This window comes from Mustela erminea, chromosome 5 (genome assembly GCF_009829155.1).
Source record: "Mustela erminea isolate mMusErm1 chromosome 5, mMusErm1.Pri, whole genome shotgun sequence".
Classification (NCBI taxonomy): Eukaryota; Metazoa; Chordata; class Mammalia; order Carnivora; family Mustelidae; genus Mustela; species Mustela erminea.
Window position 1 is genome coordinate 69,031,307 of NC_045618.1, and position 21,444 is coordinate 69,052,750.

At 46.9% G+C, this 21,444-nt stretch overlaps 1 protein-coding gene across 1 annotated transcript in view; it reads right to left on the reverse strand.

The window, feature by feature from the left end:
- The window catches only part of SHC4 (SHC adaptor protein 4), a 137,395-nt gene extending 121,077 nt beyond the window's left edge, over positions 1-16,318 (reverse strand). Inside the window, exon 1 of the mRNA XM_032343654.1 lies at positions 14,842-16,318. Coding sequence (XP_032199545.1) covers positions 14,842-15,429 — 588 coding nt within the window. The 5' untranslated portion in view covers positions 15,430-16,318. The remainder of the gene's footprint in view (positions 1-14,841) is intronic.
- Positions 16,319-21,444: the final 5,126 nt, after the last annotated feature.

Below are 21,444 nucleotides of genomic sequence, written 5' to 3' on the forward strand. Positions count from 1 at the left end.
ATTTTCTCGTTTGCCTTGGGACACCCTCTATCATTTTCCCTGAACAGAAACCACTGGGAGAGTAAGTACAAGAGTACTCATTAAATACTGTCTGCTCTTCAAGGGCAAGATGTTGTTGTCAAGTTTAGTAGGAAAAGGAAAATTGGAATCTACAACATGCTCATTGTGATGACAAAAATTGGAAATGTAACCTGAGACAGAGCAGCAAACCAAGGTGTTGAGCTGTTAGCACACAATACAACAATAAAACTCTGCTAACTGGTTGCCACTCCACAGGCTTGCCCCAGCCAGGAGAGATGCCTAACCTTCTGCTGACACAGTTTGGAATGTAGACTTACTAAGAACCCGGGTGTGTTGGTGCTGTACCTGTATATGGCTGTTGTAACTGTTGTTTAAGTCACGTGATCTAAGTAGATAGTAAGCAAACTGAAAATATAGGAGTTTCGGGGTTTTTTTTTTTAATGTAGTTATTTCTATGAAAATTAAAAGTTTTAGAGAGACTTTATGAAGGCAAGTTGCTTTTTTAAAAAATAGATCTAGGGGCGCTTGGGTGGCTCAGTGGGTTAAAGCCTCTGCCTTCGGCTCGGGTCATGATCTCAGGGTCCTGGGATCGAGCCCCGCATCGGACTCTCTACTCAGCGGGGAGCCTGCTTCCCCTCCTGTCTCTCTGCCTGCCTCTCTGCCTACTTGTGATCTCTATCTGTCAAATAAATAAATAAAATCTTAAAAAAAAAATAGATCTAACCCACATGTGGATAAAACAAACCTGAAAGATTTTAGAAATGAAACGTTCTGCACTCGGCTTACTTTAAAGAGCTCCCTAACAGCTTGTATCCCTTTGAAAACAATGATAGGACTATAAGTGAGGAATGATGGGTAGAATTTATACAAGAACAAGGAAAGGGGTATTGATCATCGTTCTAGAAGACTCCAACAAAAAGCCTTGACTCTACAACGCAAATGGATATTTATGTACGTTTAACTGAAACATTAAAAGTATACGTGAAATATTTCCATCAGAGAAGAGGCCTTCTACTATGTAGTATTAAGAAACACTCTATTCTTCCACTCATGAAAATCACCTGAAATCTCTCTGCCTTAATGGGATGCTTGTCAGATAAGGATGGCTAATTGCTTGGCTTGACCACTCTGCAGGCCTGTTGGACACCGCCTTCTCGTCTAGATGATTTTCTGTGTCGGATACTGAACCTTTTACCCCCCCTCTCAAAACCACTTCTCCTCCCGGAGTCCTCCGTGCCTTTCACTGGTCCACCCCAGGCCTTGTACCTCAAAATCTCACGCGGGTTGCATTGCATTCTGCCCTCCTTTGCCAGCATCATCAAATTTTTCTTCTGTGATATTGCCACCAGTGTTTCTTTATCTCACTCCCCCGTCAAGACCCTCATATAGACACTTCTCCCCTTAACTATTGCTGTAATAGCCTTCGAAAGGGCTTCCCCCCTTCCAGACACTCCTTCTCTAACACAAAGAGATCCCCATGCCTCTGCTCAGACTCCTCAGTCTGATATGAAAGGACTGTTAAAAGCTGGCTCAAGTCTTAATATTATCCACCAATCTTTTCCAAGCAGTCGCTACTCTAACCAAACTAAAATCAGTGCTCTTGATTGTATCTACCTCCATTTCCTTACCTATGCCCCCTCCAACTGCAATACCCCTTATTATTATATATTCCTTGTGGTTAAACTTCTATTTAATCTGTAGGGGCCATCTGAAATGCCCTCTCCCCTGGAAACCCTCCCTGAGCACCCAGCTAGAAGCCTCTTCTACCTCCTAGAGCTCATGACATCATTGCATCACACTATTTTCTACAGGTATGTATCGCTTTCCACCTCGTATTAGGATCATCCATCCATCTCCTAGTTGCAACCAGAAGCTTCAATGGCAGTGTTTTGCAAAGTGCATTTCACAAAATAGTAGAGGAAAGAGTAGACCAGTAAGAACCTGGTCAGCAAGTTTGAAAATGCTGCCTACTCTCATCCTCAACTTAGAAACTGCAGTGGGGATGGGGGGAAATGGATGTGTAGGAGAAACGTCATAAGGGTGGGATTGTCAGGGCTTGATAACTAAAGACTGCGTGGAGTGTGATGGCAAGCGACATAGACATGCCTTGGACTTCTGGCTCGGACATCTGGGAGATACCACTCAAGGAGAGGGCAAGCAGAGAGAGTGTAGATGAGGTCTATCCAGCGACAAGCGTGGTCTGCAAGAGCTCAACGGAAAATCTTCGTGGAGAGGGGAGTAAGAAAATCAGAGGCCAATCCTGTGGCTTTTGCAGGTCCCATTTTCCTTGAGTACTTCCCAGATTTTGCTGCTGTTTTGTCCAACATCCTTCTCAAAACTCTCCCCTCCTCCCCGGATGACTCTGTCTTCTCCCCATCCTGCTCCTCACTCAGCTAGTTCTGTCTCCAGTGCCTTTTCTTCTCTCTCCACAGAGCACCTAAAGGGTCACACACCAAAGCCCTCTCCTCTGCACTCTGCCAGCTCCCTTTAGTAGCCTTGTCCATTCCCTGGGCCTAGATGACAACAGCAACAGATATAGCTTCTCCTCAGTCCTAACTATTCTATTTTCTGCTGGAGATTTCCACCTGGATGCTTTGAGGTTTCCTTGAATGCATGATCTGCAGAATGGAAACTCACCTTTCACCCCCAAACGCTTTCTGTCTCTCCCTTTCCTCCCCTAAAGGGCCTCAAATCTGCCCTCACTCCTCCTGCCACTGCTTTTGCTCCTACACTGCTTCTCACCAGGCCTCACTTTGCCCAGTGTCCCTCCTCTTGGATCCTCTCTGAACACGGTAGCCCATGATCTCTGTAAAACACAGCTCCGAGTTTGTCAAAGTTCTGTTTTCTCTTGGAAAACCATACTTTTCAGATACTACACAAGTTTATTCTAGCCTCAGTCTGACTTATTTTCTGCTGATCTCCTACATATAGCTCATGCACTGTCCAACTCAGTCAAATCACTCACCGTTCTCCAAGTACATCCTCTGCTTTTCTACCTTTATGCCTTCGCTCTTGTCATTCTCTTTGCCTAGAATGTTCGGCCTGTATCTCTGCTTATGGAAACTCTACCCATTTCTCAAGACTCAATTAAAACGACTCCTCCCTCATGAAAACTTCCCTAATCATCTCAAAAGGAAGAAGTGCCCTTTCCTCCATGATATCCCACATACGTTACTTGGACCACTCTGGTGTCATTTACAAGGCATTGCCTTACGTTACAGTAATCTGTGTGGATGTCTTTGTTCCCTTTTCACACTGTAACCTCCTCATGCAAGAATTATATCTTACTCACCGTGCTAGTGAAAAGAGAACCCTCCTGGGAGTTGAGAGACTTAAGTTTTTGTCCTTGCTCTATGCTGAAGCGCCTTGTGACCTTGGGTAGCTTAACTCACAATGAAACAGAACTTTGCAGTCAATGTATCAGTCTGCACCCGTCCAGAGGACAGAGGAACTGAGAGGAGAGAAGAGGGGGGCAGTGCTTTTCCAGGACCTGGAGTTGGCACTAGGCTAAGAAAAATATTATGTCTGAACTATATATTTCACCATTTCCTAATGAATGATTCATAGAAATGATCATGGATGACATTGAGGGGGGAAAAAATTCAATTTCTGGGGTTGTCCTTATAGCACATGATCTTTTTCCTCAAGTTGTTTGCTTTCTGGCACTTCTTTGCCTCTAACTAAAGGAAGTTTCCAACCCCAAGATAGGCCCTGTTCTTAAAGCTTACTGGTAAGTTACTTGCTAAAACTGTTAATGCCCTTCCCTATGGAAATGAAGGTACCAGTAATGGTAGGAGACCATGGTTAGGATACCAAGCTAGCCTGTAAGTGCCATTTAGCCCAGACTGCACCTGAGTCAGGGTCGGCCTGCTGTGACTTTGGACAGACCTGATCCACGGCTGATCTCAGTTCCATCCCTTGAGATCCTGATGTTGGAAGCCGCGGGAATATTGTGTGGCTGGGGGGTGAGGAAGTGAACTATAATTTTTAAAGAATTTGTGGAATTAAAGAGGAGAAAGAAGAAAACTTGAGACAATTAGAAACAGCTTAGGTTAAAGTTTTCAAAAGCCAAATGACCAATCAACTGTTCATGCTTCCATCCACCATCACCTCCGAATGTACATCCCAGGGTGGCACTCTTTCCTCCACTGCCTCAGAGCTGCTCAGCCTCTGTTCCACCGGCCAGCAGGGCCTGAGAATCCTTTGTTGCGGGGACTGTCCTATGCCCTGTAGCATGTGTAACTGCATCCTGGCTTCTGGCCACTCAATCCAGTAGCCTCCACTGCTTCACCAGTTATGGTCACTAAAAAGTGTCCAGGCATCGCCACATGTCCCCTGAGTAGTACAATCATCGCTGTTGAAAACCACTACACCAAATGGACTCGCAGAGATTTTTGAGCTTTGTACGCTTCAGAATCACACAGTGAGTGTGTGATTCACACAGTGTGTCAATCACACAGGTTTCTGGGCCCCAGCCTCAGAGATTCTGACACAGAAACTTTAGGAGGGCCCTGTGAGTCTGCATTTCTGACGAACATTTTTCACTGCCATCGGTGGTCCTAAGGAAATTTTGAGAAACACTACAATAAAGAGTGAATGAGGGCACCTGGGTGACTCAGTAGGTTAAGCTTCTGCCTTCGGCTCAGGTCATGATCTCAGGGACCTGGGATCGAGCCCCGCATCGGGCTCTCTGCTCAGCGGGGAGCCTGCTTCCTCCTCTCTCTGCCTGCCTCTCTGCCTACTTGTGATCTCTGTCTGTCAAATAAGTAAATAAAATCTTTAAAAAAAAAAAAAAGGAGTGAATGAAGTAAAGAGATTTCTTTCCAAAATGCAAGCTTTCAGTCTGCTGCGCTGAGCGGGGAGGGAGGCCAACAACGGGGAGGCGGGTGGGGGCAACTGAGAGAGGCGGGCAGGCCTGCCCTGGGGAGTACCACAGGGAAGGACCGGGGAAGGAAGGTCTGCCAGGGCAGCGCTGCTGGCCAGGAGCGAGGATGCCAAGGGGACACAGTGAAACCGTGGAGTCAAGTTTAGTCTATTTCAATGTATTTGTGCCCAAAAGCACTCTTGGCCCTTTGAAAGTGTGTTTTCCTCCCTCTACCTGGGACCTACTATGTGTATATATCTATATATCTATATGTAGATATATATATTTCCATTTAATTCTCTCTCTCACTATAGGAAAAAGCTTATCAATTTTTAACACTGTTTCTCTGGAAAAATTCATTGTCTCAAAGAACTGACTACAAACAAAGTTTGACCCATGTCTTCACAAAATAGGGATGGCCTGTGCCCATCCTGGAGCTCCATTATCTTTTAAAACTCTGCAACTTGGGGCCCTTGGGTAGCTCAGTTGATTAAGTGGCTGCTTTTGGCTCAGGTCATGTTTCCAGTGTCCTGGGATCAAGTCGCACATCGGGCTCCCTGCTCAGCCGAGAGCCTGCTTCTCTCTCTCTCTCCCTCTGCCTGCTGCTCTGCTTACTCTCTGTCAAATAAATAAATAAAATCTTTAAAGAAACAACGAAACAAAACAAAACTCTGCAACTTCGCTAGAATGCACAAAGGCTCTCTGAGTTGGGAAGGCAACGTGTCTCTCATGGGCTCGCTCATCGCCTCGACTCTGTCCCGTTACACAAAGAAGTCCTGGTATGCTGCCCAAGAGTAAGACATTCTCAGCTTCTTTCCCAGATATTCCACATTAGAAAATGAAAGACAAAGGGCGCTGGAGTACCTTCCCATTCTGATGCCACAGGTGGGTATGTAAACCCAGTCACCTTCGGGGGTTGACAGGTGACATAAGTGAGTGAAACTGGGTGGGCCTGTGCCTTACTGGCCAGCTCTGGTCATCCGCTGGCATGTGGAATGACCTGTCCAAGGCTGTTGGCTCTCCTGAGAAGCCAGAAATCCAGAATTTTATATGGAATTTTTAAAAATTGGCAACAAAACAAAAAAACAAAAACAAAAACAAAACCCCTTTCTTCTAATCTGACCAAATAAAACATGACATTAAACTGTTGGTTTTATGACCTCGGTGCTCCAGATTCTTTTCTGGATAGGACACTGCCTGTACTATGCCTTCCTCCTCCACTCTCTCTCTCTCCGCCCTCCCCCTGCCTCCATCTCTCAATCCCCTCAACCTCCCACAGGCAGTGTAACGTCCAACTCCTCCCAAGAAATTTCAGCTTCATCTTCCATCAGAGCCCTTGACTGCCAGTGTCTGACCCTGACAAATGGGGGCAACTCTTTAAACTTCCTTCCATCTTTGCTCAGCCTCTGTAGGTGGGCTGTGTACTTTCCTTCCTGCCCCTCTGTTGTGCCCTCCCTCGATCAGTGCCCCCTCTGGTTGCTGGCTGCTTCTGGGTTTCCCATTAACTTGCTTAAGCCATCTGTCCTCCTGATCCTGCAGGGTCAGCGATGGGAGGAGGATGGGCAGTGGATACCGGCGAGTCTCTCAGCATTCCAGACCCTCAAACTGCATTCTGGCCAAGCCCTGGGGAAGTGGCAAGTCTTAGCAAGGGGAATGGCTGGACGGGGAGCCGGAAGGGCTGGATTCTCAGCAAGGGGCTCTCAGAATGGGTGAGGATTCTAGTGTGCAAATGGAGGTCGAGTCATAGGAGCGCCTCCTGTCTTCAGGGGACTATCAATATTCTATACCATGAACTGAAGGTCAGAGGCCGTTCCTTATTCAGGGGTGCAAAATAAGCCTCCCGATTCACTATGTGATTATGATTAGGGGTTGGAGGATGAGTAATGGCCAAAACTGAAATACTGCCGGCCAAGCAAGAAAGGGCTTGGTGTCACAGTTCATGTGATCTTTTGAAATACATTTGTAATGACATTTCTTGTACACCTGAGTTTACGGTTACAAATGTATACTTGCTTGTCACTGCTACGGTATCGACAAGTTTCATATGATTTCAGTCAATGTTCACAATAGAAAATCCAGCTCTCAGAAGGCGCTGACTTTTCCAAATACCCTCTCCCTAAACTCTGCTATTTCAGATGGAATCTTTTCCTGTAATGGCTATTTGTGGGCTGCACTAAGGCCTGCATCTTTCGGTAACCCTCTTCTTGATTCTTCTGCACAGATCTGACCAGACCTCTCTCATTCCGCCTCCACTGCCCCCCAACTCACCAAAATCTGAAGCTTGTATCTTTTAGGAGAGAGGAAGAAACCCCAGGGACCTCATATCCCTGATGCTGGGGAGGGGAGTGTAGAATGTCCTCGCCTCCCAAGCTGTGTGAAGGTTTAGATTTAGATTTAGGTCATGGGACTGCCATACTGGGAAACAGGGTTCAGCCGACAGTAACATGGTATTGGCTTTGGAGTAACAGGAAAATGGAAGTAAGGGGAGAAGCCATGATAGGGAAGTCATCCCCAAAAGCTGTGGAAGAGGAATTCACAGACGTCAGTCCATGCATGTCGTGAAGTCCTGGTCCCACAACAGGTCACCATGGGCAGGGACCACCTTCAACAAAAAGGGGAAACATGGATAAAGCTAAGGCATTTGGGGCTCCTTACCACTCTGCCTCACTTTTTCCTTCTTGTTGCTTTTGAAAGGCAATTTTTCTATTAGAAAAAAAAAGTTTTTATTCTGGTCTTCTTAAACAAAAGCGCACACACAGTATTTTCCTCAACAGAGATATTTGGCAGAGAACCTTTAGTTCAGGGAGTGAGGAGAGGTGAAGCAGGATGGAGGTACATAAGCGTGCTGTACACAGAACTGGGAGTTCTTGTCTGGGCTTCACCACTAGAAGCTGTGTGGCTTGGGGCAACTTACTTCCTATCTCTGAGCCTCTGTTTTCCTCAACTATAAAATGAAGATTTTGAACTAGGGGAACTCTAGGATTCTCTCTTCCAGGTAATGCTCTAGTATTCAGGGGTAGGAAGAACTAGAGGATATGTGAAAGTTGAAAAGGAATAACACTGGGGCACCTGGGTGGCTCAGGTAGTGATCTTAGGGTCCCGGGATCAAGTCCAGTTGCGGGCTCCATGTTGGTCATGGAGCCTGCTTGAGATTTCTCTCCCTTTCCCTCTATCCCTCTCCCTGTAAGTGCTTTCTCTCTCTCTCAAAATAAATAAATAAATAAATAATCTTTTTAAAAGTAAAAATAAATTAAAAAAAATAAAAAATAAGGGAATTAACAGGAACAACGGGTCAAATCTGCCAGGATTTTTCTAGATTCTAGGAGAATCTACTTTTACATTCACTCCAAGAAACAGAAAGGAAAATATAACACCCTGAATGACAAATTGTCAGTCTTCGATGGAAGTATTTCCTCCCAGCCATATGACCACCCTTTTAGCCACCAATAACTGAGAAAAAAGGGCAGCACACAGAAGCAGAAAGCCATCTGTTACCCATGATGGCCTGACCTACACCACTCAGGTCTGCCTTTATTTTGCATAAATCGTGGGACTGTCTCTTCAGGGGTTTCCCAGAGTTATAAATCTCCCTCTTTCAAGGTTAGGGTTACTAGAGTGTCTCTTTGTGTGGCAGGGCCTTTTTCTTTTAGCACTTCTCTCCAGAGAGAATAGAGAAGGGTTACTTTTTGCTGTTCCTACAGTCCTCAGGTTGGCTGGCTGGACCATGCACGCCATGACCCCTGCTACCATCACTCACCCTGGCCTGCCTCTTGGATCAGCCTGCCCTCCACTCCTCCCTGGAATCCTACACTTGGATGTTTTTCCACGACCTGATTTCTCTTACACCAACTCTCTAGAACTGAGTACCTGTGTCCAGGCCAGTATAACACACCCCTTTCTACTTTACTGGTGAAGCCAGCTCTGTGTTGGTAAGAGGGTGCTCAAGACATTTCTTTTCCCCTCTATTAACACAAAGATGTTAAACATGACTTCCTTTAGGAAACTGACCTGAATCCATTGTCTAAGCAAAAGAGATCCTAATAGACCAACGGGAAGGAGACCTAGAGTCTCAGGTTCTTAGGCAGCATTTTGCTCAAATCTCTTATTTTAAATATGAGAAAATGAGGCCCAGAGGGGTGAAATGACTCACATAAGGGCAGCTGGTAGCACCAGAACCATTAGATTAATGCAGATTTCATAACTCTTAGACTTGGGCTGCCCCGTGTGAAAGATCCTTGGGACAAACAGAGCAATGTGGTACTGTGGACTACGTCGAGTCTACACAACAGACAATAGACAATACTAGTCTGTTGGCTCAGTAATAAGCCATACCATTAGACAAGAAAGGATGGATGATAAGAGGAGGCTCTGAAATTTACAAAGGAAGTAAATAAATTCCTCAACATAAATTCATATTTGCACACAAAGCTGACGAGCCCAATAGACAAGAACACTTCTGTGGGCAAACACATTGCGATACGTGTTCTTGGGGACTGTTATGGCTTGAACTACAACACCCCCAAATTAAATGGATCTATGAAGGTGACCTTATCTGGAAGCAGATATAATCAAGTTAAGATGGGGACATATCGGATCAGCGAAGGCTCAAGTCCAATGACCTGTATCTTTATAAGAGGAGGGAAATTCAGAGATGGTCACGTTGGCAAGGAAGCCATGCTGAAAACAGAGGCAGAGGTTGGAGCGATGTTTCTCCAACTCAAGAAATGCCAAGAATTGTTGGCAACCACCCAAAGCTGGAAGAGGCAAGGAAGAATCCTCTCTTAGAGACTTCCAAGAGAGCCTCACCCTGCCAAGGCCTTGATTTCAGACTTCCTGCCTCCAGAATTTTGAAAGAATAGATTTCTGCGGCATAAGCCACCTAGTTTATTATATTTGTCACAGACGCCCTAGTGAATTAACACAACCTGGGGAAATCGTTGGGGTGGGTTGGACTGAAGTGATGAGACGGAAATCGTGCAAATAAATGCAACGAGGCAAGGTCTGGGGGTCGGTCCTGTAATAAAGCTGTCGTGCATTCATCTGTGTGGCCCTTCGTCTGGGCACTCCCATTCACAAGCTTTCAGGACCACCTGTCTTGGTCCAAGGTAGAGTCAGACGGTGGGAAGAAGATAAGCACAGGGGTGAGACAAATCTTGATGTGAACCCTGTCTGCTATTAACTTACCATGGAAAGCGTGAAGATAGAGAGTAGATAATAGAGATAGTAGAGAAGATACTTTGGAGGGCTTGGTGTCAGCATTTGGAGAATGCAGCCTCCCTTGGAGAACTAGCATCAGAACTGCCCTACTGGCATATGGCCACTCTGGCTCAGTTGGTTTCTTTGCCTCTGCTTCATTTAGCTCTCAACTAAATCAGAAGCAATTTGAGGGTTGGGAATCGGAATGGGAACTAAGGTTTTAAATCTCTTCCATATGAAGAAAGATGCTAGAGTCATTAAATGGGGGGGGCTTCAAGGCCCTATAGAGCAGTCCTCTGCTTCTAGAGATGAGAGTACTGGTCACATTGTGTATTTTCCATACTTGCCACGGACTACGTTGGGCAATGGAGAGACCTCTGAATGAATGTTGAGTGACAGATAAAGTGACTTGAGAATACCTCCTAAAGAAATAAGACTTAACCTTATGGGGGGAACAAAAGTCACTAATTGGCACCATGTCAGGGACTCCACTCACTTCACTGCTTTGCTCAGACCCGGGTCTGGTTGTCCCACTTCTGGCTTGGTATCTCAAAGAATAGCTTGCTGGCCTACCTTCCCTGAAAGATCTTCAGAGGGTTCAAGGTCTGAGCTTAAATGAAAGTGACTCAAAAATAGGTGTTCAGAACTTATAATACATTTTCAGCTGTATAACTGACTCTATATTGTAAGACCGAATGAACAGTCAATTAAAAAAAAATGATATTTACAGACACCTGGGTGACTAAGTCGGTTGGGCACCTAACTCTTGGTCTCAGTTCAGGTCATGATCTGATAGGTCATGAGATGGAGCCCTGCATTGGGCTCTTCACTCAGCGGGGAGTCTGCTTGAAAATTCTCTCCTTCTGCCCCTCCTTCACACTTGTAGGCTTGCTCTCTGTTTCTCTCTCTCTCAAATAAATAAATAAATCTTTAATTTAAAATGCTATTTAACCCAAAGTCAAATCTAACTTAGAGCAGAAGGCAAATACAGTTCCTATCGTAAAGATAAAAGATGCAAGAAAATAAAACAAAGAGTAACTACAACTCTGTCATTTTGCCCCAAAAGGAATGCAATACAACTGCCTTTCTTTACTTCCACTGTTTTATTGCTCTCCCTACCACTTAGTACGTGTGACATATTGTATTTACTTGTTTACTCAATCAGGGCCCCTCTCTACTCATGAGAATATGAGTTCCATGGGGTTCAGACCTGCTTTCTTTTATTCACTGATGTATCCCCAGGGTTTGGAAGAGTTCCAGTCACATAATGGGTTCATAATACATATTTGTTGAATAAACGAGTGAATGAATAAACAAATAAGTTTGGGCAGGGAGAGAAGTCACATGATATGGATAAGGAAGTAGAATGTGTAGCTACCTCCTGCCTACAAAAGTTGCTTCTATGTCCACTAGCCACCAAGAATATCTCTCTCACTTCTCTGCTCTGATTCCATCATCACTAAGCAACCTTTTATATAAATATATTATAAAGATTTTATTTACTTATTTATTTGAGAGAGAGGAGCAAGTAGAGGGAGGGACAGAAAGAGAGGGAGAGAATCACAAGTAGATTCTGCACTGGGCACTGAGCCAGACTCAGGACTTGAACTCACAACCCGAGGTAAAACCAACAGTCAGATATTCAGCTGACTGAGCCATCCAGGTACCCCTAAACAACTTTTGATTTAAATCTTCCTACGTGCATCTTTCTACAGATGGGAATACAGGAATTGCAATTTGGGTGCACTTGGTATGATAATTTTTAACTATAAACTAATAGGTCGGCAATAGAAAAAGATTAATAGGTTGGCATTTCATTTTTTTTTAAGATTTTATTTATTTATTTGACAGGCAGAGATCACAAGTAGGCAGAGAGGCAGGCAGAGAGAGGAGAGAAAGCAGGCTCCCCGCGGAGCAGAGAGCCCGATGCGGGGCTCAATCCTGGAACACTGAGATCATGACCTGAGCCGAAGGCAGAGGCTTTAACCCACTGAGCCACCCAGGCACCCCGGCATTTCATTTTTTAAATGGGTTCATATCTAAAAGAATTCTGAGGGGGCGCCTGGGTGGCTCAGTGGGTTAAGCCTCTGCCTTCGGCTCAGGTCGTTATCTCAGGGTCTCGGGATCGAGCCTCACATCGGGCTTTCTGCTCAGCGGGGAGCCTGCTTCCCCCTCTCTCTCTGCCTGCTTCTCTGACTACTTGTGATCTCTGTCTGTCAAATAAATAAATAAAATATTTTTAAAAAAAATTCTGAGGAACAGAATTTCAACCAGGATGGAAACCTGTGGTGAAAAGAGCAAAGAATAGCACACAGCAAACTTGAGTTCTAACTCTCCTTTTGCCTCACCTGGCAGCCTTAAAAAATCACTCCTCTGGGCTTCAGTTTCCCCACAGAGGCATTGAACTTGATAACTTCTGTGTCCCTTCTATCTTTCAAAGTGGGACTTCTATAAAAATTAACAAAGTAGGCTCTTCCATATATTTTGACCTCCTATGAGAAGTGTTAACCGGTGTCTCATGTCACTGTCTATTGGCAATACAGTGTGGCCCACCTGGGTGATGGGGGTCAGTGCCTTCCCTAGGGTCTGTTGTCATCACCACGAAAAGACAGATGATGTCCTCACTAAAAATCTAAAATGGAAACACTCCCTAGGGAAAGTGGAGGACATACAGCAACTCTTTTCACATCCAAAATTGTCCAGGTGTGTGGATATGGGGAGGTGGAAGGAGGTACAAAAGGGAAGGAAAGGCAGGGCAGAGGGTAGAGGATGTCTAGGTCATGGGAAGGCGGGTGCAGAGAGCATGGGTCTGGGGTCACTCGTTTTCCCACTAGAGCCTGGCAGACTCTTAGGCTGACAAATGAGAATGTGCCCATGAACTTTTAGTAGATACACGAAGCTATTCCCATTATGAGCCATGCCACTCTGGGGGAGGGCAAGAACTGCATGTCCCCTAAGTTTATCTTCCTTAGAGGTTTGACTTATCCATTTGCCAGAGCTGCCCCACGCCTGTTCTCCCTGGAACTCTCTCGCGTTCATTGTCTGCCCTTTCTTGAGATCTTAATTGTCCGTTGGTGCTAGTTACTGGTTATCTCTCAAATGTGCACCTTCGTGTCAGACTTCTCACCTGAGTGCCGGTCTTCCATGACTGCTCACTCACCCATGACTAGCCCTTAGGTACCATCACTTTAAAGATCATCTGTGCAAAGCAAACATAGCGTGACCCCTTCCCAACTCGCTCTGCTTCTATCTCTCTCCTCAGAACCTCCATAGACAACAATGACAAACTCACCGGTCTACCCACTGTTCAGGAAACGTCCACTATTCTGCCGTTTGGATCATGAGCTGAAATGGGCTGATGGACCGCCCACGGCTGCTGAGTCTTCTCACAGAGGTTCTTGTCTTCATCTCCTCCCTCACACCTCCACGTCAATCCACATTCCCATCCCTTCACGCCTAAACTCTCGGCTTTCCGACTGGCCTCCCAAATCTCTAATTTCTCCCCGTTTCCAGACATCTCAGATCAATTCAGGCTGATCCTTTTGAAACCACTTTCATCAAGTCCCAGTTTGCCTACAAACAAAGTGAGGGTTCTTGTTTACCAGTCACAGTGTTTACCAACTCCTCCTCTGACATTTAAGGGCTTTAGTCAACGGCTCCCTCTTACCTAAGCGACCCAGGATCTATATTTGTCTCTATTCAACTCACATTTGTTGGAGCACCAGTGATATGCCAGCCACTCTCTCTATCACCTACGACCCTCCAGCATCCCCCTCTTCCATTGAGCCTGGCCTGTAAGAGCCACCCCCGCAGCTGCCACTGTGATACCGGCCTTTCAGATGGCACCTATTCTTGCCCTGCCAGGAATCTCCTCCTTTCTGCCAATCCAGCTCTGATATCTCTTCCAAGACACACTTTCTGAAGGTTTCCCTTGTAAATGAATCCCCGACCACAGCAACCGTTCCCTTCTCCTGAATTCCTTCAGCATTCTCACACTAGATTTCGGTTACTAACTATTGCTCTCTTATTATTTCGTGCATTGGTTGGTTTCCTCGACTGAAATGTGAACTCCAGAAGAGCAGGGGACAAATCTCACCCAGATCTGGAATAAGCAAGGGCATATGGGAGGCCAGTAAGGACCCCGATTTTGCACCCAGCAGCTCATGGACAAGGCCCACTTGCCGCAGTATAGGCAATAAAGACAAGGTGGGGTGGGGGTGGGGGGAGCACGAAAGACCTAAGACTAGCTCTTAGCACAAGCAAAGAGACATGGCCACATTTTGAGAAGTTCTTGTTAAATGCTGAATTACATTTAAAAAATAGTAATTCAAGTCCCTTACACATCATGCATTCCTCTAGCACAGAAATCCCTACCGCAATACAGTGGCTGATAGAGTCTAGCAGGTCTCAATCACTAAACAGATTAGAAATTCTTCACCATTCTTGGTCAGAAAGCTAGGTCCAGGGGGGACAAGAAGACACCATCTCGTCATCTCCATCAAAAGCTGTCCCTCCCCCCTGGATACTACCTACAAGTTAGCAGCAGTTCATGTCCCTGAATCAAAAGTTGTCTGACTCCAGTACAAGCCACATATTCCTAGGAAAACTCATAAGCCCAGCTCCCCTCCTCTCAGTCCAGCTACACAATGTCTCGTCCAAACCTAGAACCCAGCTAGGTGGTGTGCAGCCCTTTTCAGAAGGAAAGATGCCCCTCTCCCCCGGAGTTCTTAGAAGGAGCACAGAGAGGGAGATAGACTTACCCTCACATAGTAGTTCATGCCCATCCCCAACAGGTGCTGTAGAAAGTGCCTGTCCTGCCTGCTCCCTGGGGTTGGCTCCCCAGGGCCAGGAAGGGGGCAGGCATCGGGAGTTAAGACAGTCGCCCTGTGCCCCACCAGGTCTGGCTGTGGTGGAGGTGCGGACCCAGCCCTATTTAGACCGGTCTCAGGGGAAGCCGGGCTGCTGGGAGCTGGGTCCTGGCTTTCCTGGAGCTTCAGCCGGGGCACCTCTTTGGTACCCAAGCAAAAGTTTTTCAGACTCAGCAAGGTGGCCGGGTTGGCCAGCTTCACGCTGGCCATGCGAGGGATCAAGGTGCACAGTGGGGTGGGGCTCTCCTGGGACGCCAAGGTGGCATCTTCAGCAGCCGGCAGGTGAGGTGCCAGGGTGGGGTAGGGAGGCTGAGGCGAGCCCTTGTTCCCCACGGAGCCTGCGGGGCTGCTTTCGTCCAAGGACGTGATGGACTCATTCCGAAAGCGGCTGTACTTGGCCCTGTGCAGCATGCCGGGGTGCCCGAAGAGTCCTACATACAGCACAAGTCCTGCCAGGCTGTCCTGACCGCGTTTTCGCATAGCCTTGGCAGTGCTGAAACAGGATACTGTTGCATAAATCGCCTCGTCGTCTGCTAGATAAACGGAACGGAAAGCGAATGCCTCAATGCCCCATGCAACTCGCGGCAGCCACCTCTCCAACTCTGCACTGTCCCTCGCCCACCTCGGCTGCCGGGCCCTTCTGGGTGACAGCCCGGGGGAAAACAACTCCCCGGCTGATTTCAGTCCCTCCCTGGCCCCAGCGGCAGCACTCGGTGTTCTCGCCTTGGATTCCTTGCTGGGAACGCCTGGACCCAGGCCCGCGGTGGCGGGGATCGCTCACGGCCAACTCTCAGGCACGGAATCGGGCCGAACACCGGCCAGCCCGTCCCGCCGCATCGCCAGCGAGCTGTGCGGGAGCCTTGCAGAAATATTTAGCGCCCCCCACCCCCAGCCTTCCCTTCCGCACACAGGAACTTTCAAACCTGCTCCCTCCGGCTCTCACAGGGCGGGGCAATGACTGGCCTATTAACCCTTTATTTGTTCCAGTGATTGTTCATTTAAAAAAAGGAAAAAGAGAAGATGTCTAGGAGAGGCGAAGGCGCCCTCAACCTGAGTTCGTTGATTCTGATGGCTGCCCTCTCTTGGAAGATCTTGTCTCGCATCCCGTCCGGGCCACAAGCCAGAAGTACTAGTGACCCGCGGCGCTCCGCATTATTTCATGGACTCGCGATCCCTCCGTATTCCTCAGCTCCCCTCCCTGCCTGCCCACCCTAGCTCTGAGCTTCCCTCCCTCCTGGAGTCGGCTCAGAGCTTCTTTCAGGAACCCGTCGGCAGCAGAAGGCTGAGATGTGCAGAATGATGCAGAGTGTTGAAATTTTTATGAATGAACTTTGCTGAATGAATTTCTCTGTGTGTGTGCAAGCTAATAAATCTGTGAATGAAGCTGAGAATAGCCGTAATTGACTGATGGTCTCAGGGGTGCTTGGTTTTTATCCAATCAGGCGGCAGCTTGATGACTCATGCACCATAAATATACTAAACTAGTAGCCAGGAGAAATAAAGCTGGAAGGAGAGATTTTATTTTGTGATATCTGATGAAAGGGTTAAAAGGAAAGGCAATCTGTACTAGGAGTCGTGGGGAAGCTGGGTAGCAGCAGGTTAAAAGGTCTCTTTTCTTTTTGTTGAGATGGCCGGGAAAGCCAAGCAGAAGAGCTAAGATTTAGCTCCATTGTTCCAGGGATATTAGGACATATGGTACACAACTCCGGTGGGAAGCCGTGATGCATTTTTCTTAGAAACATAGTTCTTTTTTTATTGATTGCTGGTTCCATCTCCCGTCTGGTGCAACTTCCTGTACCTATCAAATGCATTCTGAAGCCATGATGACAACTGCAAAGGCTTAGCGCACAGGAAGCCAGGAAGGGAGTCAGGAAAGGGAAATGCAGGTTCTTTGAGGAATAGAGGAGAGGAAACTGCTGAAACCCAGGGAAGATGTGGAAATCACATATCAGAAGAGACAAAATCTCTGCTGAAGATTACATTTCTCTGTAGGCCAACGCTCTTACATCTAAAATTGTTCATTAATTTACAAATTAAAACAACCCCTGGCAACCGGGAATGGGGGATGTCGCCTTCATTGTCTTACCGTCCACAAGGCTGCATTAGGCTCATGTGTATTCATGACTTCAGTGGCCCAAGCTCCCTTGGGATCTAAACACAGGTTCTGAATTAAATGGTTGCATCCTGGCTGGTTCCTGCTTCCCCAGAGAAAGGAGGCACCTTTTCACCTGCTGTCTGCCAAAACGGTTAGGGTGTGTTTTTTCCGTGGAAGGCCTTTTTGCCTTCTCATAAGCCTTCCCTTCAATCCTGGCTGACCTCTTCTCCTCACCCCACACCTTCTTCTGGTGAAACTGAGAGAGTGGCTAAGTCAGTTAGACCCCCCCACACACCTCCTGGGGAGCTGGGGAGACAAAGCTCTGAGCAAGGTGTGAAGTAGCCTTCTTTTTTTCTTTCTTCCCCTCCCCTTTGCTCCCCTCCTAGGACTCCCTTCTTTGTTGTCACAGATCCCCATACTGTGCTGCCTTGAGAAATTTACTTCACCTCTCTGTGCCTCAATGTCCTCATCTGAGGCGCCTGGGTAGCTCAGTCGTTAAGTATCTGCCTTTGGCTCAGGTCATGATATCAGGGTCCTGGGGCCGAGCCCTGCATCGAAGCATTGCACCGGGCTCCCTGCTCAGCTGGAAGCCTGCTTCTCCCTCTCCCACTTCCCCTGCTTGTGTTTCCTCTCTCGCTGTGTCAATCTCTGTCAAATGAATAAATAATAAAACTTAAAAAAAAAAAAAAGATAAGCTGCTATCTAGGGACGCCTGGGTGGCTCCGTTGGTTATGTGTCTGCCTTCAGCTCAAGTCATGATCCCCAGGGTCCTGGAATCAAATCCCGCTGGGGCTCCTTGCTCAGTGGAGACCCTGCTTCTCCCTCTGCCTGCTCCTCCCCCTGCTTGTGCTCTCTCTTTCCCTCTCTCTCTCTCTCTGACAAATAAATAAATAAATAAAATCTTAAAAAAAGAAAAGCAGCTATCTAGTGGACATGTTATGAGGGTCTGTGAGCTAATACTGATCCCTGTAAAGTACTTGGCTTCACGTGCTATACAGCGCCTGCCTCCTTGAGTACCTGGCAGTCAGGGCAAAGAAAGGCTTTGGAACCAGGGCCACTTGACCCTGACGCTAGTACTCTGATCCCCCGGGGTACAGAATCTACACCACGGCAGGCAATCAAAAACAGAGCACAGAGTGGGAGAAGCTGAGAAAGCCAACACCATTCAAAGAAACAATTTCTTAACAACTGCGTGGGCCTGGAGAAAGAAGGACGAACAGGAGCCCACGTGGTTAATGTGAGTCCTTGCTGAGGTCTTCACGACTGCAGGATGGGGTGCCCAGGACATCCTGCACTCCCGGGCAGGCCCTGTGCCGGTCAAACTAGGGGGACTCACAGCCGTCCACATTCCTCAGGAGGGCTGAGTCCTAGGAGGGCCGAGGGACAGGGTGGATCAGGTGGGACGAGGTGAGGTGGGTGGCTTCTCTGTCCCTGGGGACCCTGGAGACGTTGGCCGTCCTACGCAGCTCTGCCAGGGCCGATTACGAGGGTGAAAAGAACCAGACCTGCAACTTGGGAGCAGGGAACAGCCACAGAGGCCAGCCAACACACCCAGGCAGCTCTCAGCCCAAAGGCGGGGGCTGAAAAGCTGCCCCAGCTACCCCAAGAGAAGCTCATTCACTGAGAGCATTTCCATTCCAGGTAAGTGGCTGGGCAAGGCGGATGGTTTCCTTTTCTCCGGAACATTAGAATATCCTCTTCCATTAGCAGTGATAAAGATAATTAAAGTAAGAATTATTCTTTGTGGAACAAAAGAAGGTTCACCTGCCTCCTCAATCATTGTAACAACTGCTGGAGCCTGGAACTGTTTTCATCACCACCTTATAGATGTGGAAATGGGACCCAGATTCAGTTTAGGGACTTGGCCAAGGTTCCCTGGCTATTGAACCATGATGCCAGGATCGTTCCAGCAGCTCTGGCTGCCTCTGGAGCCTGGCTCAGTAGCCAGCATCGAGTGTGGCCTCCCAGGGCACCGGAGAGCTCACGTCTAGATCCCAGGCCCCTCGTCTGCATGCTGCAGAAGAGGCAGGCAGTCAAGACTCTGAGTTTGCCGTCAACCACTCTGGGTTATGGCTTGTCTAAACCTTATAGCCAATGACTCTACAAAGCAGGTCTAGCGTAGAACCAAACACTGTCTCACTTCAACTACATGTCCTTACCTGCTGTGATGCCAGCCAGTGTGGACAAAAAACTCACACTTGGTTCTCACTACATGTTAGTTTCTGTTCCCTTCTCCTCCTTGGAGATCATATCTATAACATTCACCCTAAATACCTCCTAGGATTGCCAGGAGTAAAAATATGAATAATAGATAAGAAAAACCATTACTGTCATTAAATCATCAGAGTACCATTAACCCCTTTCATCACTGCCCTTGGAAAACAGGGCTTTGCTTGGACCATGCCCGTATGCCTCCTTTGCTCAGAGCCATTCCACCCGCCCCGCCAAGGATGCCTGCTGGGAATCCACATGCTGGCTTCTTAAGGCACAGCCTGCCCTGGCTGGGCTTCTTGGCTGGAATGGGCAGGTTTAAGGAAGAGCTGGGTCGAGCTAGGTCATGATAGAATTAGCCAGGTCCTGCTGGGACTTCATAGAAGAGTGGGAGAGAAGGGGGCCTGGGCAAAAATGCCTGGCCAGCTTTGAAGACAGCTCCATAGGAGATTCGGGGTGGGGGGGTGCCAGAGAGTGCAGGGAGGTGGAAACAGAACAAGACAGAAACAGTGCTGGGGGATGACAGGCCAGTTGCTGCTCTGGAACCAAGGAGAGCAGGTGGCATCAGAGTACCGTCTAGCACGAGGACTCTTAACCCCAGCTACCCATACCATTTCTGTCACGAAGCAGACCTACTCTTCAAGAGAGTGCGCTGAGGCTGAATTCAACAGCTCATCAGTGAGTAATGGAAACACTGCTGAAGCTCTATTTCAATTAGCGATAATCGCGCCTCGGATAAACCTCTCAGGGGGAAAAGAACCCACAAAACCCATATTTATATAAAGTTCTTGCTGCAGACCAAAATAGCAGTTTAAAAATGGGTAGTGAAATGGTGAGAGGAAGGGCTGGGTCTCAGAGAGTCAGGGCCTCGCAGCACAAAGATGGTCATTAATGAGTTATGACCATCTCCAAAAGCACCATCTTCCTTTTGCCCCCTCAACAAAATTCTTTCATTTTCCCTATGGTCTTCAGCCTTGGCAGGTAAACAGCTCTCTGACAGTTGCTATCGGCCCTCGCTGGCTCTCTTCGAACCCAGGACCTGCTAGAAATGGCACAGGAAAATGGGTATTTACCTATCCATTGAAAATGAGACAGTGTGCCTGGAAGGGCTACGTAAAGTGTTAGACACCAAGCCGATGACAAGTAGGTGAGTTATTCAGGGTCAGGTTTAGATGCAAAAACACACAAATCCAAAAGAATAGTGATTTAGACAAAAAATGTATTTCCCTGGAGGTTGGGAGTCCAGGGAGAGTGCCAGCTCCTGGCCACCCTTAAAGTATAGTTAACCCTTGAACAAACGGGGGGAAGGGGTGCTAAGTGCCCTCCACCATGCAGTCAAAAATCCATGTGTAATTTTCGAGCCTCCCAAAACTTAACTACTAGTAGCCCACTGTTAATCGGAAGCCTTACTGATAACATAAACACCCAATTAATATATATTTTGTGTGTTGTATGTATTACATACTCTAGTCTTACAATAAAATAAGCTAGAGATAACACTGGCTAATTGAATTTAAATAAAAAATCTTAAAAAAAATAAGCTAGAGAAAAGAAAAAGTTATTAAGAAAAATCACAAGGGAGAGAAAATAGATTTATAGTAATGTAGTATGTTTACTGAAAAAAATCTGCATATGATAAGTGGATGCATGCTATTCAAACCCATGCTATTTCAAAGGTTAAACATATATCCCTCCTCCTCATAGTCCAAAATGGCTGACAGTGCTCTAGCCATTTCATCTGCATTCCAGATAGCAAAATGGATGAGTGGACAAAGAAGGACATGCCCACTTACTTTAAGGAAACATCTTGAAAGCCCAATACAATGTTTCCACTTATATCACATGAGCCAGAACTTAGTCACATGTCTGCATCTCGCTGTAAGAGAAACTGAAATCTTCATCTGAGAATGGAAAAGTCTTTTGTCCGGGACATGGTTTCTACACATAAAATCATAGTCTGTTACTGAGGAAGGAGAGGAGAATGGGTGGACCACAGTATCTCGCTAGAGTTACATGCTCAGAAGACCCTCTGCCTTGATAGAATTTAAAGCTAGCATAGGATAAAAATGTCCTTGGTCAATGTGGCCCACTTTCCCCTTTTCTTCTGCATGCATGCACACATGTTCATACATATACATACACACAGCCTGAAAATGACCCATGTGAAAACAGGTGCTGTCAGAATAGAA